The following is a 15,545-nucleotide window of genomic DNA, read 5'->3' as shown; positions in this document are numbered from 1 at the left end:
TCTTACATGTATCCCTGTCGCCCTAGCAGAGAGACAGTGTAACAGTGGTTACGACAGACCCTGGGTTTGATTCCATCCCTCGTTTGATAGCTATGCAACTTTGGGCAAGTTTGGGCACTGACTTTTCTGTCTTCATCTGTGAAGCGGGCATGGTGATAGTGCCTGCTGTAAAGTTGTGTGGCAGCGTTGTGAACAAACACACACTGGTTATGTTTTAAGGCAAGTAACGCCTGTTGCAATGGATTTTTTTCAGATGGCTGGTTTTTCGAATGAGGAGTTAGGACATCAGGATGCGACGTTTATTTCCAAGGGGTATCTCGAATCTTTTCACCTGGTGGGAGAGTGTGAGCCTCTGCTTCTTTCTCTACAGCCCTTTACATTTGCAGGGTCTCCTGACACAAGCTAAGAGATATTACTTATTGTCTAGTTAGTAGAATAACATGTTAGGAAGTGAGAGCAAAAATGCCATGATAACGATGGTTACCCATGGCAGTCCTAAAGACTGCCTTTGGTTTGTTTGTTTTCTGATCTCCTATGAAAAATCTCAGACATGCAGAAAGTTGAAATAATAGTATAATGAGTATGTGTCTTCTTACCTCTTCACATGCGTTCACATACATGCATTCACATATACATGCGTAAACCCCCAGACACACACACAGACACACCCACCCCTAAAATGAACAGTCATTAGTATTTTGCCATGTGTGCCTCATCTACATGTATGTTTATTTACAAGTCCCTTTGAGGATCATGGTTAATTTTGTGGAAAGATGTTATTGGGCAAACCAAAACTAGATTTTGGTAGCTTTTAGCCATAAAACTGTGAAAAAAACGTTTGCTCTTTTTAACGCAGGTGTCCAATCTATGAACCACCTCTGTTTTTGCCTGAGTGTTTAAGTCTCTGTGGCGGTGGCCCAGCTACCACCCCTCCTACATTGGACCCGTTGTGTTACTTGCCTACAGTGATTGCTTGGCCCCAGCCGCTGACCTGACTGTATACGAAGAAGACGTTGCGGGACTGGGGTCACCTGTCAGCCCGCAGATGGTAGTTTGCACAGTGATTTAACGTGGGTTCAGGCATTTTGTTCTGAATGCCAGTTCCCACTTAATAAGTCTGATCTCTTTCAAATTACTTAATCTCTCTCTAGTCCTGGTTCTTCTTTAAAACTGGGAATAATATTTTATAGGATTGTGATGAGGTTTCAGTGAAAATTTGTGTATAAAGCATTTAGCTCAATCCCTAGCCCTAAGATGACAGTGGTTATAACTGTACAAAAGGACATTAAAATATGTAAAGGGCTGTAACTGTCGCACAGAGTCCTCTATAACGCAGAGCAGTCTATATTCGGATTAATCATTGTGAGTTTTGTATTATTAACTATTTAAAAAATAAACATTATTGCATGCTATTTTGTTTGAATTTAAGGAAAGACACTAAAAGATTGTCAAAGTCACTTAAGTGTTTTTTTTTTCAGAACAAGAAATATTAAATTCTAAATAATTCCTTTAAATTAAAAAAATGGTAGGTTGTAGAAAACATTGATGTTATGGTTATTTTTTAAAGTTGCATATGTCTTAGTGGAGATAGGGTTATGTTTTTCAAGTAGCAAAACTTAGTCAACAATCTCAGAAAAATGAGATGTCACTGTCAAAACAGATTTAAAACAGCAATAACAGAGTTTCCACTCTAAGTCTTATTTGGGTTGAAAACTGATAGGGGAGGGCTCACGTGTAAGCAGCAGGTCCTCTGGAAGCCTGGAATCACCTTCGGGAGTGCAGTGAACGTGTTGAGGGGGTGATGGTAACCAGTGAGAGAGCCGAGAGCGTCGCGGTGGTTCCCACCTTACCGCAGGGCATCCTTGGGGAGGCAGGTGCCTCTAACTGTTTGAGCCCTAAAATGTTCTTTATTTTTCTGTGACAGTTTACAGTTTGTCCAGGTCGAGAATTTTGTATTCAAAATCATTTTATTCCAGGACTGCCAAAATATTTTGTATTGTTTTCTAGTGTCGAGGGTATCTGAAACGTTAAGGATGTTTTCCTTTATCTTTTGATTTTTTTCTGCTGCTGTAGCATGAAATTCAGTCCATTGGTTTGAATCTTAGACAAAGGGAATCTTCTTCTTTTCTACTTTCCAGTGTCTGTTTGTTCCTAGCTTCTTTTAGGAAGCAGGGCAATGTGGTAGTTAAGTTAATAACAGTAGTAGTTAAGAGCAGGAGTTGTTTCTGTAGAGGACCAGACGGAAGTGATTTTAGGTCTGCGGGCCCCGGGGTCACAGCTGTTCCACCTGCCGCTGTGGCACAAAGGCGGCCACACGTGCACAGGGAGGAGCAGGGGTGGCTTGTTCCAATGAAACCGAGCCACAGACACCAAAGTGTGAATTCCATGGAATAGTCTCGTGTCACAGAATATTATTCCTTTTTCCAACCATTCAGAAGTGAAAAACCATTCTCACGCCCTGTGGACCACACAGGGATAGGCATGGGCCAGTCTGGCCTGTGGGTTGGCGGTGAGTTCATGACACTGCTGGATCAGGGCCTGAGTAGGTTGCAGCGAGTCCTGTGGGGTGGACGGGGCAGGGGGAGTCCAGGAAGTGAGGGCAGCATTGACCCTGTGTCCTGCACGCTTTCTGCTCTGCTGTTTCTCCAGCTGCAGTGGAGGGAGGCCTCGGTGGTGGTGGCAGATGGAGGCCTCCATGCATGCCTGTGGTTTGGGAGGTGCAGTGGTTCTCCTCATAGACACCGCTTTACAAGTCAAGGGCCCTCATCTTGGTGCCAGCGTGATTGATCGGAGACACAGATGTGGGCCCTTACTCCTGTGGGACTGTGTGTTGCAAGGTGATTATCCAGAATTATTTGTGAGGAATAATGTTGGAAGTAATTCATAGAAAACGAAAGCCTTAAAACCTGTGAATTCCTAATGTTCTCTTCTGTTTTTTATTTTATTTATTTTGTCTTTTTTCCTTGCTGTTTGTTTTCTCAAGTGACCGGTCTTCACTTTCCCATCCCTGTTTTGAATAAAGGATTGGGTGGAAGAGGCAGCTGGCCTGGGTTTTCTCTGGTTGTGCAGAGCTGAGTGTTAGTAGCTTCCTCCTTGTCTGCTGAGTTGGCCGTGGTTTTGCATCCATGCACAGGGCTTGTCAGCAGACGGGGCTCCCCTTGGGCTCCGTGTGAGGAACAGGCCAGCTGGTGCGCAGCGTCCCCGGGTGGGGAGGGAGGGGTCTTTCCTGCTGTGTGGCGTCCTCTCCTTTCTTCTTTCTCGTGGAGGTTTTGGAGTTACTGTTGGCTCTCCTGTGCACCTGGCCCCCAGCGTCTATTTCGAGACCTTCCCGGCAGGTCGCTTACGCCCGAGCTGCCCTGTGTCCGCCGAGCCCTGGCCCTGGGCTGGGGCTGGTCTAAGCTCTGTGTGGGCTCAGCAGGGTCCGCCTGCAGCCCTCTGCCCTGCGGTATGTGGAGCGGCCCCTTGCTTGCTCTTTCCCGCGGGACCCCTTGGTGTTTGCGACACCACCGGGGAGGAGAGGAAGTACTTACTCCCCCCCCAGCTTGGCCTTCTTTTGGTCTAGTCGTGGAGTAGGGCTTATTTTTGTTTTTAAACTTTGAATTAGAAAGTTTCACACGTAGCAGTAGAGGGCCTTGTACAGTGAACCCCATGTGCCCCCAGACAGTCCCGGTGATACTGACCTGGGCCCACTTGGTTTCTTCTCCCCTGTTTTGAAGCAGATCTGAGCAAGCATTTCAACTCTAATTACTTCAGTAGGTGTCCCTAAAAGACAGGGACCCTTTTTTAAAGGATAATCCTACCACTGGCACAACTAAAGTAAGATGAATCGTGATTCTTTGATGTTATCAAATATCCAGTCATTGTTTTTCAGTGACATTTCAGTGATGTTTTTTTCCAGTTTTGTTCGAGCCTGTGTCCGGATGAGACCTGTGTTGTGGTCGGCCAGTGTGTGTTCATCTCTTGGACGATCAGTTCCCACTTAGCAGTCACTCCCTCTCCCTCTCTCTTCTGTTCTTTCTATTTTACTTGCTTTTGTTGTTGTTGAGGAAGCCCAATTATTCTCTCATTTCCCACAGAACCTAGCCTGCTTGTCACTGATACGTGCCTCTGCCCTTTGTATTTCCTGTAAGTTGGTTAAACAGAGAGTCGACTGGGGTCACGTTTGTTGTGTTAGATGCTCCGCGGCTGTTGTGTCTGTCCATCGGGGGTGCGTGACGTCGTCGCCACTCGTGTTGTTAGCAGCCCCGGACGCCCGCTGCCTGGATGGGTTCTTTACAAGCAGGGTCCCTCTATTCTGGGCTTAGTGCATTACAGCATTTTGGAAATTCGTGAGAGTGGTTTAATAGGTTGTGTCTCACAGAACTGACCAAAGTCCCCGAGTGTCCCTCTGCATGGCAGGGCCTGTGTTGGGGGCCCTGCTGTCAGCAGAGTCCTGCAGCCGGAGTTGGCAAGTAAGGCACCACCTGCGTCTGGATGTCCTCCTTAGACACTCGGCTGCAGAAATGACAAGAAACTGAAGATCCCCGAGTCTGTGTGTGACTCTATGACTTGAAACGTCTGTTAGGTTGTGACTGCCCACTGTGCCCGCATGTAAAGCCAATATTGATAAAAAGCGCACTAATTTAAGATAATTAAGGCTCTTCCCCTCTTGTACTTATAGAGCCTTTTAGAAGATCCTTATCCGATGGTCCGTTCCACAGGGATCCTTGGTGTTTGTAAAATAACTTCCAAGTACTGGGAGATGTTGCCTCCGACCATTCTTATTGACCTTCTCAAGAAAGTAACTGAGGAACTGGCATTTGATACGAGCTCTGCTGACGTGCGCTGTTCTGTCTTTAAGGTAAGGTTTTAAATTATATAAGCAATGCCTATTTATTGTAGAATAGTTCTCAAATACAGAGAAAGAATAATTTAAAAATCACCCAGAGCCCTACTCCATAAATATAGCACTATTGACATTTTCGTTGTATATCCAAAGTAACCTTTTAAAAAAACAAAAGAAAAGTGTTTTCTAAAAAAATAGTCTAATTGAAATAATACTAGTTTTTAGTATATGTGTTAGGGGGAGGGCATAGCGTTTTAGAGTAGTAGCTGCATGTATTTAAAATTTTTTTAACATTATTATACATTCGAATGGGCTTTTTGTGTGTACTGTATGTACTTTAAATAAGAGCCTACAAAAATATTCTTTGTCCATCATCCAGTTTCAGCAGTTCTCAGGGTGCATCCACTCTTGTTTCACTGTAGCTGCATCCGTCGTCCCACATTACTTTGAAGCAAATCCAGGACATTTATCAGCTCATCTGTAAATATTTCAGTGTGATCTTTAAAATATAAAGTCTCTTAAAAATGTATGTCCTAACAGCTGGAAAGAGAAGGTGGTGGAGCACGTCAGCTCTTCAGACGTGCGTGTCTGGTTGGAGCTTGGGCCGGTCTCTCGGACGCCCGTGTGAGGTGTGGGCACAGCCGTGCGGGCCCTGTGCCCCTCGTTTTCATGCAGCATTGAGTCAGGAAATACAGGGAATCTGTGGGATGTTAAGAGAACCTAAAAGGACTCTTGGACTCCAGCTTTGGGGCCTCTCCACCAGGGTCCTCTGGCTTCTTTCAACTGTAATAAAACCCATTAAAGTGTAGTTCAGAGAAAGCACTGAAAAATTATTTTGTAACCACTTCAATCTTGTTTGAATGAAGCAAGGGATGAGCTGATTATCAGTCACTGAAGTCATACTAATTCATTAAAATATGCTTTTTATATGAAGAGGTGTTAGAAAAGAGTTATCTTCTGTGGGTATGTGTATTTCACTAGTAGTTTTAGTAAAGATGGAACTGAATTTTTCTTACCTGAACTTTTCATGGTTTATGTTCTAATTTTGAACTCTTTATCTTTCTCCTTTCTTGTAGTGCCTGCCGATAATTTTGGATAATAAATTAAGCCACCCGTTATTAGAGCAGCTTTTGCCAACGTTAAAGTACTGTCTCCATGACAATTCGGAGAAAGTGAGAGTGGCTTTTGTTGATATGCTGCTGAAAGTTAAGGCTGTGAGGGCTGCTAAGGTAAGGTGAACAGAGGTTTTCTTACTTAAGACACGAAATAAATAAGTACATTTATTTTCAACAACAAAAAGACAAAGCAGTTTTAATTCCAAGAGTTTCAGTGACTGCATTTTAAACCAGTTGGTGTCTGGTATATTCTACTAGTTGTTTGTGCCATAAAATTTTATTTGTTTTGTCAATGTATGTTTTCTTTTTGAAAGACATTAATGCAAGCAGCCCCCACCTTAAATTATATTTTTACCCTATACATGAAAGTTTTTGTTGAAATATTTAAATGCTTGGCACACAGTAAGCACTCAAAATATTACTTGAGAAAATGGTATGAGATCCCCATCCCCCCACATTTACAGAAGGAAGCAAGGAGGTATTTGTTGATTTGTGTGCATTTTGGTGTAAACTACTGAGGGGAGAGTGTTTTCCCTTAACTCTAGTTCTGTTCAGCTTTTGGCTAAAAATGTTAGTTATAAGGTTCTGCATTATTATTTGCTAACACTGAATTTTCTTCTCTGCACAGTAGCTCTCTGAAATTTACTTTAAAGTGCTGTTGTGTCGAGGCCCAGGATTTGGGAACAAGCTGACGTGTCAGTCAGTGTAGGGTCAGCGCATGGCCCTGGGGTGCACTCGTGCCAGGAAGTGCTTCCGTGCGGCCACAGAGAGGAGCGCACTTAGGAGGAAGGGCCACTCAGCGAGGCGTGCGGGAGCGAGTGCAGACGAGCTGTAGGGTCTGCCGGCTCTGTAGGACGGGGAACATATGTGTGCAACTGCTCAGCTACGGCTCACACATCCCTGGGAGAAAACAGGAAATCGGCACCAGTCTCTGAGGCGAGGGGAGGGGACTGGATGTCTAGAGACAGGGTGCTGGGGAGGCCTTACCGCTGCAGAGGATACGCATTATTTTATGCTTTTCAAATTTTGAACTGTGAACTTTTTTCATGAGAAAAATAGAATATTTTACGTGACCCACGTGGTACAGATACCCCACGTCATGCCCAGTCGTACTGCCTTGGTACGTTTGTTGAAAATCAGTTGCTTGTGTGTGGTCTGTTTCTGGACTCTGCCTGTCCATCCTCAGGCCAGGGCCGCACTTCTGAGCTCACTGCAGCTTTGCAGGACGTCTTGCAGTGTGTGTCCTCCCGCTCTGCTCTTCTTTCAGAGTTCCTGGTGGTTTGGGGCGTTTGTATTTCCATATAAAGTTTAGAATCGGCATGTCAATTTTGTTAACAAAAAGGCTGGCTGCAATTTTGGATGGATTTGTTATGACAGCCTGTTGAAAGTGTAGTTCTGAATCTGAAATGGGAGTTTCCGCTTAGTGTTTTGTTTGAAGTGTGCATCCGTTTGCAGAGGTGATGGCTGGTGAGGCGGTGGGCAGAGCAGCTGTTCTGAGGTTTGTGGGTCTTCCCAGGAGAACAGGGAAGACCTGGACAAAGTGTCTGACTGGAGAGTTTGGGGTTTGGGGGAGTAGCAAGAGCAGAAAAGGAAGAGTAATGTTTTAATGAGGTGCTTCTTTCATGTTAACCCTCGGCTTGCACAAGCAGGGCAGAGCGTGATTTAGTTGTGAGATCTCTGGAAAGGTTTGTTATGGGCGCACCAGCTAATTCTCCTTGAAAATCACGGTCAGAGATTGACAGGCCTGTGGAGAGGCAGCTAACAGGAAGGGGGGTTGATCATCCAGCAGGTTGGCGTGACAGGCAGTGTGCCACTGCACTGTCTGACACTGGCCATGCTTGTGTTATTAGTGCACGTTGGCACAGCCTGGCCTCCTACATATTGCTTTGAAGGAGTGAGGGGTCTACCTCCTTACTTTCCTTGGTGAACGCTGGCAGTGCTGCACTCAGGATCTAGGAGCCACATCTTATTTGCGAAGGCCCTGGGCACGATGACACGGTAGAGGATTAAAGCTGATTAGATAAAATTATGTCCTGTGGCCAAGGGGCAGTTACCAACTTAGTTAATTAGACTTCTGTTTATAATTTTCATTGTCAGTGCTAGGGGTTTCAAGTTGTTTACTGTTTGTTTTGAAATTCTACATTTTTAGTATTGTATACCTGAGATTTAGGCCAAATCAACAGTTACTAATATTGAAATGTCCTTATTTAAAAAAAGGGGGGTTTCTTAATATGCAGTTATTATTTTTTAATTAATTTATTTAATTTATTTTATTTTTGGCTGCGTTGGGTCTCCGTTGCTGCGCACGGGCTTTCTCTAGTTGCGGCGAGCGGGGGCTACTCTTCCTTGCGGTGCGCGGGCTTCTTATTGCGGTGGCTTCTCTTGTCGCGGAGCACGGGCTCTAGGCGCGCGGGCTTCAGTAGTTGCGGCTCGCGGGCTCTAAAGCGCGCAGGCTCCGTAATTGTGGCACACAGGCTTAGTTGCTCCCCGGCATGTGGGATCTTCCCTGCATTGGCAGGTGGATTCTTAACCACTGCGCCACCAGGGAAACCCCTATGCAATTATTTTTAACATTAGGAATGAAACACCGGTTAGCAATTTTGTTTATGGTCTTGTCTGATGTTAATATCAACCTGTGGGTAATATGTTTAGATAAAATAAAACCTCAGGTAATTGAAGAACCCTAAACTAATCAGAATTGTTCTTCATTTTATTTTAGAAAAAGTGAATCAAAGAAAAATAGGTTAATATGGGGAGTTTCTGGAAAGGCAGACTTGCGGGGAATGTTCACTGCAAGAAAAACCCGTGGAACCTTGGCATTTGGTGTAAGTGCTGATCGCTAGTTTCTGTTCAGGGTCGTCTGGTCTCCATGAGGGCTCAGGAGCCAACCTTTCCAATGTGAAAACCTTCTCTTTTAGGCACTGCCCCTCGATCCAGTCTCAGTGCTGTGACCTACAGTGTTTCTTGGATATATTGGTTTCAGTAGGTCTGAACTCTGCGAGGTCTTGAGGCTTGAGAAGCCCCTGCTCTCCTGAGTGCCTCGGTTTCCCTCTTGGGATCTGTCTGTCGCTGTGCCGGCTGCTCCAGGGTCGACACTCAGCTGGTGGCATGGCTGTCGGGCGGCACTTGTCTTTACTACAGTGACTATTTCAGAAACACCAAGTGTGCGCATGGAAGTGCTCTGGGAGCATCTGGGGGAACGGTGGTAGTGTCGGATGCTTGGACATTTCCTCGGGAGAGGGGGAGTATGTTTGTCTGAATGTGTAAGGTCCTTCTGACCTGGAGGGTGGACTGAGGTATCGTGGGAGTGAGGACAGGGCCAGGCGGGCAGCTGGTGGGGGGTGGGCAGCTGGTGGGGGGTGGGCAGCTGGCGGGGGGCGGGCAGCTGGCGGGAGCTGGTCCCTGGGTGGGGGGTTGGTGGGGGGAGGAGACCGGGGAGCGTAGTTAAGTGCTGATGAGAAAGGTCCACTGGAAGTCCTGGAGAGAGGGGACGGTCATGAGAACCAGGTCCTTGAGGAAAGCCTGTGTCAGTGGTGCTGTCCCCTTTACACAGATGAGTGTTAAGTGTTTGCACAAGTGACAGAGACAGGATTTGAACACTGTACTGTCAGAGTCTATTTTATTTTCATTTTCTGTGGTGTTTCCCCTTGTTTTGAATTTCTTGCTGAGAAGTTTGGCCCTTTTCTGTGGGCAGTGGACGACTTTGATGCTTTTACGCTGAGGGGCAGCATGACAGTCCTGCCGTGTGCAGGTGTGGGCAGTGGCCGTGAGGCGGCTGGAGGAGGCCTGTGGCCACCTGGGCAGCACCCAGGAGAGGGCGGGAGGGGTGACCGGGAGGGGTGCCTCTGTGTCCGAGGTGGGAAACGGGAGACTCACTTTAGCTTTCTGTGCCAAACCTGTTGTAGATGTTTAAATTCACTTTTCATATTAATGGGCTCAAAGTTGTGGTGTTTTGGGAAATTTTAAAATTATTAGACTGATAATCATAACTGTCATTTGAGGGTCCACTGATGGTCCTGATGGATTATAATTAATCCCAGCAGCCTTGTGCTTATCTGCCTTATGTGTCAGTGCTTTTTAAAATACAGGTTTATTTTGTCTACAGAAGAGTCACAGATTCTGGTATAATCATTTGAGATGAATTTCCTTGAATGTAAAAATTAGTTCCTTTTTGATTATACTCTCCTTCTGCACATGTGCTTTATCCACAGTTTTGGAAAATATGCCCCATGGAGCACATTCTGGTCCGTCTGGAGTTGGACTCTCTGCCCGTCACTCGGCGCCTGGTGGGCCTTATCTTCAACTCCTTCCTGCCCGTGAACCAGCCCGAGGAGGTGTGGTGCGAGCGCTGCGTGACGCTGCTGCAGATGAACCATGCGGCTGCGCGGAGGTTCTACCAGCACGCGCACGAGCACACGGCCTGCACCAACATAGGTACCCCGCCCCGCCCCGCGAGCCTGGTGTGTTTGCTTTGTGCTCAGTGTGGTTCTTAATGAGTTCCCATAAAGTAACACTTTAATTATTTGGGATTATAATTTCACTGTTAGAAAATTTTGTTGGAGAAACACGTAAATTAATTATTGTTTGTCTTACACATTTTAGCAAAGCTGATTCATGTGATTCGCCACTGCTTGAACGCCTGCATCCGGAGGGCTCTGAGTGCATGCGGGGAGGGCGACGAGCAGGGGAAGGAGAACGTGAGCGTGAGTCGAGCCGCCGCCGCCCAGCGCCTCCTTGGGGCCATGGGGCTGGGGCCGGGGCCATGGGGATAGGGTCAGGGCTGGGGCCGGGGCCATGGGGACAGGGTCGGGGCCACGGGGACGGGGACAAGGCTGGGGTTGGGGCCACGGGGTCGGGGCCACGGTGACGGGGACCGAGATGGGTGCTTCTCCCGCGGGAAAAGGGCAGGGCGGCAAGGCAGAGGTGTTATTTCCACAAGCCGTTACCTTAGCAATATTTTTATTTTCCATTTATTCCTTTAGTATTGATACTTCACCTAATTATTTTGGAGGATCATAAGTAATTTTCTAGAAAGAATTTCTGTGTATCCTTTGTAGTTCACTGTGGAGTTTGAGTAGGATTTAATACAAAGGAAAAATTATTATTGGTGACACTCTTTTCCCAGTTTTCTTCACCTTAAGCTTCTGTATATTTTAATTCGACCTGGGGTTGGCACACATGGATTGGGTCTGGACGTTACCATATTTTACAACTAGATGGGTGGTGGCGCTCTTAAGGGTTTATTCACCGCCACTGCCCTAAGATTCTACTAGAAACGTCCTGGGGTTGAATTTTTGGTAATGAGCTTTATTTAGAATTGTCTTTGAAAAAGTAATTTATCAAGGAAGCTATGTAGCTGGTCTTTCTTCAGAATCCATAGTGACCAATTATATCATTAAAAAAGGAACATTTAAGACTTAGACACGTATTACTTATAAGCAGTATCTTAAGCTTATAAACAAACTCTCATGCTTTTTACGCTAAAGTAAAAATTTTGGGTAGTTTTGTGGTGCTATGTAGATTAGGAAACTGGCCTTTAAAAGAAAGTCACAAGATGTTGAATATACTTCAGTTAAAACCCCCCAAAAAATGGACGTCAGAGAAGATAGTTTTGCCCTTTTGATGAAACGTGATGCACGCTGGCTGCAGGGTGAGGCTCCTGTGCTGTCTGGCCGCCCCTGTCTCCGTGTCCTTGCCCTGGACTCAGGCCCTCGGCCCTTGAGAGCCAGGAGCCGACAGTGTCGCCCCGCGCTGAGGCTGGGGCTGCGCCGGTGGGCTGTTTGTGGGGCTCAGTCGGCCTGCCCGGGGGCTGGGGGGAGCACTCCCCGGACCCCCCGCTTCAGCATCCCCTGTCCTGTCTGTCCACTGGGGCAGAAGGGGGGGGAGAGAGAAGAGCCTGCTGTCATCTTAACGGCCGAATCTGCCTAGCAGATCCATCAGTTCACAGGCCTGTTCAGCCTGGGCTCAGGAAACCCTCAGCCGGGAGCGTCTGGAGCTGGTTCTGCTTTCTTGGTGGGATTTGTGTTCCGCTTTTCAGGGTTTTCCCCTCAGTATATGGGTTGGGTGGGCAGGATTTTTTAGGAAAGTGGTCCTGTAACTTTAGAAACCCTCACTGGGATGCCAGCTCCAGGCTCGCGGGGCCCTGCGCCTCTGGGCCACCCCTGCACACTTGTTCTGATGGATGGTGGAAGTGGTTTCACCAAAAAGCGAAAACTGTTACAGTTCTTAAAACTGAAGGAACCCTCCACCCCCTTATTGAACCTAGACATTATTGAGAAAGCTTGCATTTTATCACATTTTAGGTCAGTTTCTGTACCGTGAGAAAACACAAGGGTTTAGAAATACATAGCTCTATTGTAACCGGTAGTAGAAAAAAAATACAATTTGCCGTCTGGATTTTGTCATTCTAAGAATATTTAATGGCTAAAAGCATAATTTTTTGAATTGGTTCTTTTACCTTTTCACATTGCTATCTACTAAAAATCTCTGCTTTCTATTTAATGAAATCTTACTTAGGAACTTAACATATTTTTATACAGGAGAAGTGGTGGCTTTCTCAGGGGACTTTAATGATGAGAGTGCTATGGTAGTCACTAGAATGTAAAACGTAAAATTAAATGCAGAGTGAAGTTTTGTCAATTTGTTATCGATATCATTCTCATAGTAGTGTCTAAGCCTTTAGTAGTTTCGTTGCTTTTTAAACTTAACCATAAGTCATTCCAGGTATTTAGTGCCTATTGAAAAATCTGACTTTATATAGCAACTACTTGTGTTTTTTCTGTGTGCCCTCATTAATTTAGTTAGTTTGTTCCCCATATCTTTTCCCATTACATCTGAGTAGCACAAAAATACCAATACCTGAAATGAATCCTGCTTTGCATCTCAAGGTAGCCCCTTCCAGGAAATGGCCTGTGTGGCAAGTTGTCAGTTTGTCACAGTCACCGGACAGGGCTGGCATCTGAAGTGGAGCATGCGCAGGCGAGCGTGTGGTGCTGGGGAGGCGGCCCCACCCCTCTGCGCAGACAAGGAGGGCTGCACACCTGGTGCTGTCACTCCCTGCCAGCCCACAAACCAGAGCAGCCCCCGGTCGAGGGGGAGTTGACCCCATCAGACAGCACACCACAGTCTTAGGGCTTCTGTCTGCCTCTCCTTCCATCTCTGCCTTAGGTCTGGAATTCTGAGACGTGCTTTTAGACACAGTGCTGTTCTCTTGAGAGTTATTATGATTTGATTCTTTCACAGTACAATTTTTTGTATCTTAGGCCCTGGACCAAACGCTGTCAATAAATGATGCTGCGTCCATGGCGGGTTTGTTAGAGATCGTTGTGATTCTTTGGAGAAGCATTCACAGGAGTATGGAGAATAACAAAGAGGCCAAAGTGTACACCGTTAGCAAGTTCGCCTCTATGCTGCCGGAGTACATGAAAGCGTTTAAGGTAAGACGGGCCAGCCTGCTAAAGCCGGTGCGCTAGGTCACGTGTGTGCAGGACCAGCCTCTGGACCTGCTCCTCATCTGCAGAGTCGGGGGCTGAGCCACCTCCTCCCCTGCAGGACGCTCGGCCTCTCTCCCTTCACGGGGTGAGGCCACACGTCCTCCAGCCTCCATCCCAGCACCCAGAGACTTGTCTGGGGGAGCACTGGTTTTCTATCTCTAATGGCCTGACACTATTTTAGAGTCTGGTTTGATTTGCTGGGAATTGAGAAAGAGGAGTTTGTGAACATCAAGATGTAGTAGCACCTTGGTTTTGGGGGCAATTTTAGGCATTTGACGGCATCCGGCAAGCACATGTTTCTGAAGTATCTGAGTTGTGTCTGTGTTATTGAGACAGGCAGAACTGTGTGCATAACTTCTGTTTGGAGGAGGGAAACCTCCTCATTCCTTGACTTTCTATTTCTGAGCAAAGGCCATATTTCAAAATCAATGGAAGTAAAACTGCTATGTAGAAATGCAAATTTATTCCTAATGATGAGGAAAGCGTGGGTTAAATATAGAAAGGTCATAGGTCTTATGAATCACCCTTCTCTTGGTAAATTTTACTTTTGGTTCTTCTACAACTGCTTATGTGACCTTGGACCTCTTAGCTTTTCTGAGCCATATTTCTGTGACTGTTATGTCTCCGAGCTCCATCCTGCCTCTGAAATGCAAACGTGACCTGTCTGTGAAGGTAAATAATCAAGCTTGCCCAAGTCACTAGGACATTTAAAAGCTCAGATAATCACATGGGGTTGAGAATTAGAAGATAAACACAGAGGCCATAGGATACCAGACGAGATGACAGGTGAACAGTGTGGCCTGGGTGTGTCCAGGAAAAGGGAGGTGGTGAATTAAGTCTTTAATCCCGAATTATTCTGGCCAGAGAGCTTCTCTGCCCTCAGTACCTCCCAGAACCTTGTGGTCGGCCCATAAGTGGGTAAGGCATCTGTAAGCCACACATGGAGTGGAATCAGGAGTAGCTGCCAGCTGACTGTTGTAACATCAAGAAAATATTTTCTTTATTGGGAGTTGGGGGTGAGGGTGGGTTCACTCTGCCTGAATGCAGATTAATTACAGGCCAGATTGTGACATTGCACCTGTTTCTGTTTCATGTATATGTTCAGGAAAATTGTTGTTTCTTTTCCTTTTAGGGCCCATCTTCCTTCATCCTCTCATCCAACCAAGGGTATTTCTTATTAAGTGGTCTTGATGGAGTCTGGTCTGTCTGCTCTGTTACTGTGATAATACTAGTGGTGGTAATGTAGCTGCAGTGGGGCTCGAGGTGGCTTCCTCACTTGGTTCCTGCCAAAGCCCCGCCCTCAGACCAGCCCTTCTCCATGTGTTGTCCCAGCTGGTTGGGGTGTGGGATCTCATGGGACTTGGGTTTGGCCAGGTAGCTCCATTGCACTGCACTATCTTCCTAAGGTGTTCTGATTATTTTACTTAGGAACTTTTCTGACTAGTTTCATTCCCTTGAGTTTTATCCTCAGGACACACTGAGTGTATAGAGTTGGGGTTTTTTTTTTCCTTTCATCAGTATTGTTTTTCAAATACCAGTCAGTGCCTTGACAGCAAGGACTTTTGTCTATTCTGGTTACTGCTGTATTCTGAGGATCTCCTGGTACACAGTAGGTGCTTAATAAATATTTGCTCAAATAATTCACCACAGAAAGTAGTAAAGTGTACTATAAAACTTTGAGAAGACTTATCAAACCTAATGCTTCCCAAGGGGTTAAGTCCTCCTGTTGTGTGTTGAGAGCATCACTCTAATTCCTACCGAGCAGCTTTGAAAATGGGTTCCTGGGAGTCATGGGGCCCTCGGGATCCCATTGTTTACGTTCCCTGTTGCTGTGTGTCTTTTCATGCTTTCAGGATGATCGCTGCAAGACCCCTCTGTCTGTGCTGGCCTCCCTGATGCCGGCCTCGGCTGTGCCCACCTTCAGGTGCCCACCCTCTCTGTGCGCTCCTGGTCTCACTTGGCGACGCCTGCGTGACCTTCAAGCCCCCAGTGCTGTGCTCCCTGCCCCTGGCCTCCTCCCCTGTGGCAGGGAGAGCAGGGGATGTGGCTTCCAGGGCTCCGGGACTGCTGAGGGACACAGGAAGCCACCACAGGAAACTGAGAGTCTGGCGT

At 46.4% G+C, this 15,545-nt stretch overlaps 1 protein-coding gene across 5 annotated transcripts in view; it reads left to right on the top strand.

Moving 5' to 3' along the window:
• The window catches only part of NCAPG2 (non-SMC condensin II complex subunit G2), a 278,460-nt gene that overhangs the window by 234,393 nt on the left and 28,522 nt on the right, over positions 1 to 15,545 (top strand). For 4 of the 5 annotated variants that reach the window (XR_014016653.1, XM_081244081.1, XM_081244079.1 and 1 more), the window contains 6 exons: positions 4,661 to 4,840; positions 5,902 to 6,054; positions 10,152 to 10,374; positions 10,543 to 10,643; positions 13,203 to 13,376; positions 15,287 to 15,357. Coding sequence is in view for 4 of the 5 variants with exons in the window: in XM_081244081.1 (XP_081100207.1) it covers positions 4,661 to 4,840; positions 5,902 to 6,054; positions 10,152 to 10,374; positions 10,543 to 10,643; positions 13,203 to 13,376; positions 15,287 to 15,357 (902 nt within the window). In the remaining variant the exon portion in view is untranslated. The remainder of the gene's footprint in view (positions 1 to 4,660; positions 4,841 to 5,901; positions 6,055 to 10,151; positions 10,375 to 10,542; positions 10,644 to 13,202; positions 13,377 to 15,286; positions 15,358 to 15,545) is intronic. The other variant, XM_081244082.1, reaches the window with a different exon arrangement.

Source organism: Mesoplodon bidens (genome assembly GCF_964165515.1).
Source record: "Mesoplodon bidens genome assembly, chromosome: 9".
In the NCBI taxonomy this organism is placed as follows: domain Eukaryota; kingdom Metazoa; phylum Chordata; class Mammalia; order Artiodactyla; family Ziphiidae; genus Mesoplodon; species Mesoplodon bidens.
This window is presented reverse-complemented; position numbering and strand designations above follow the sequence as displayed.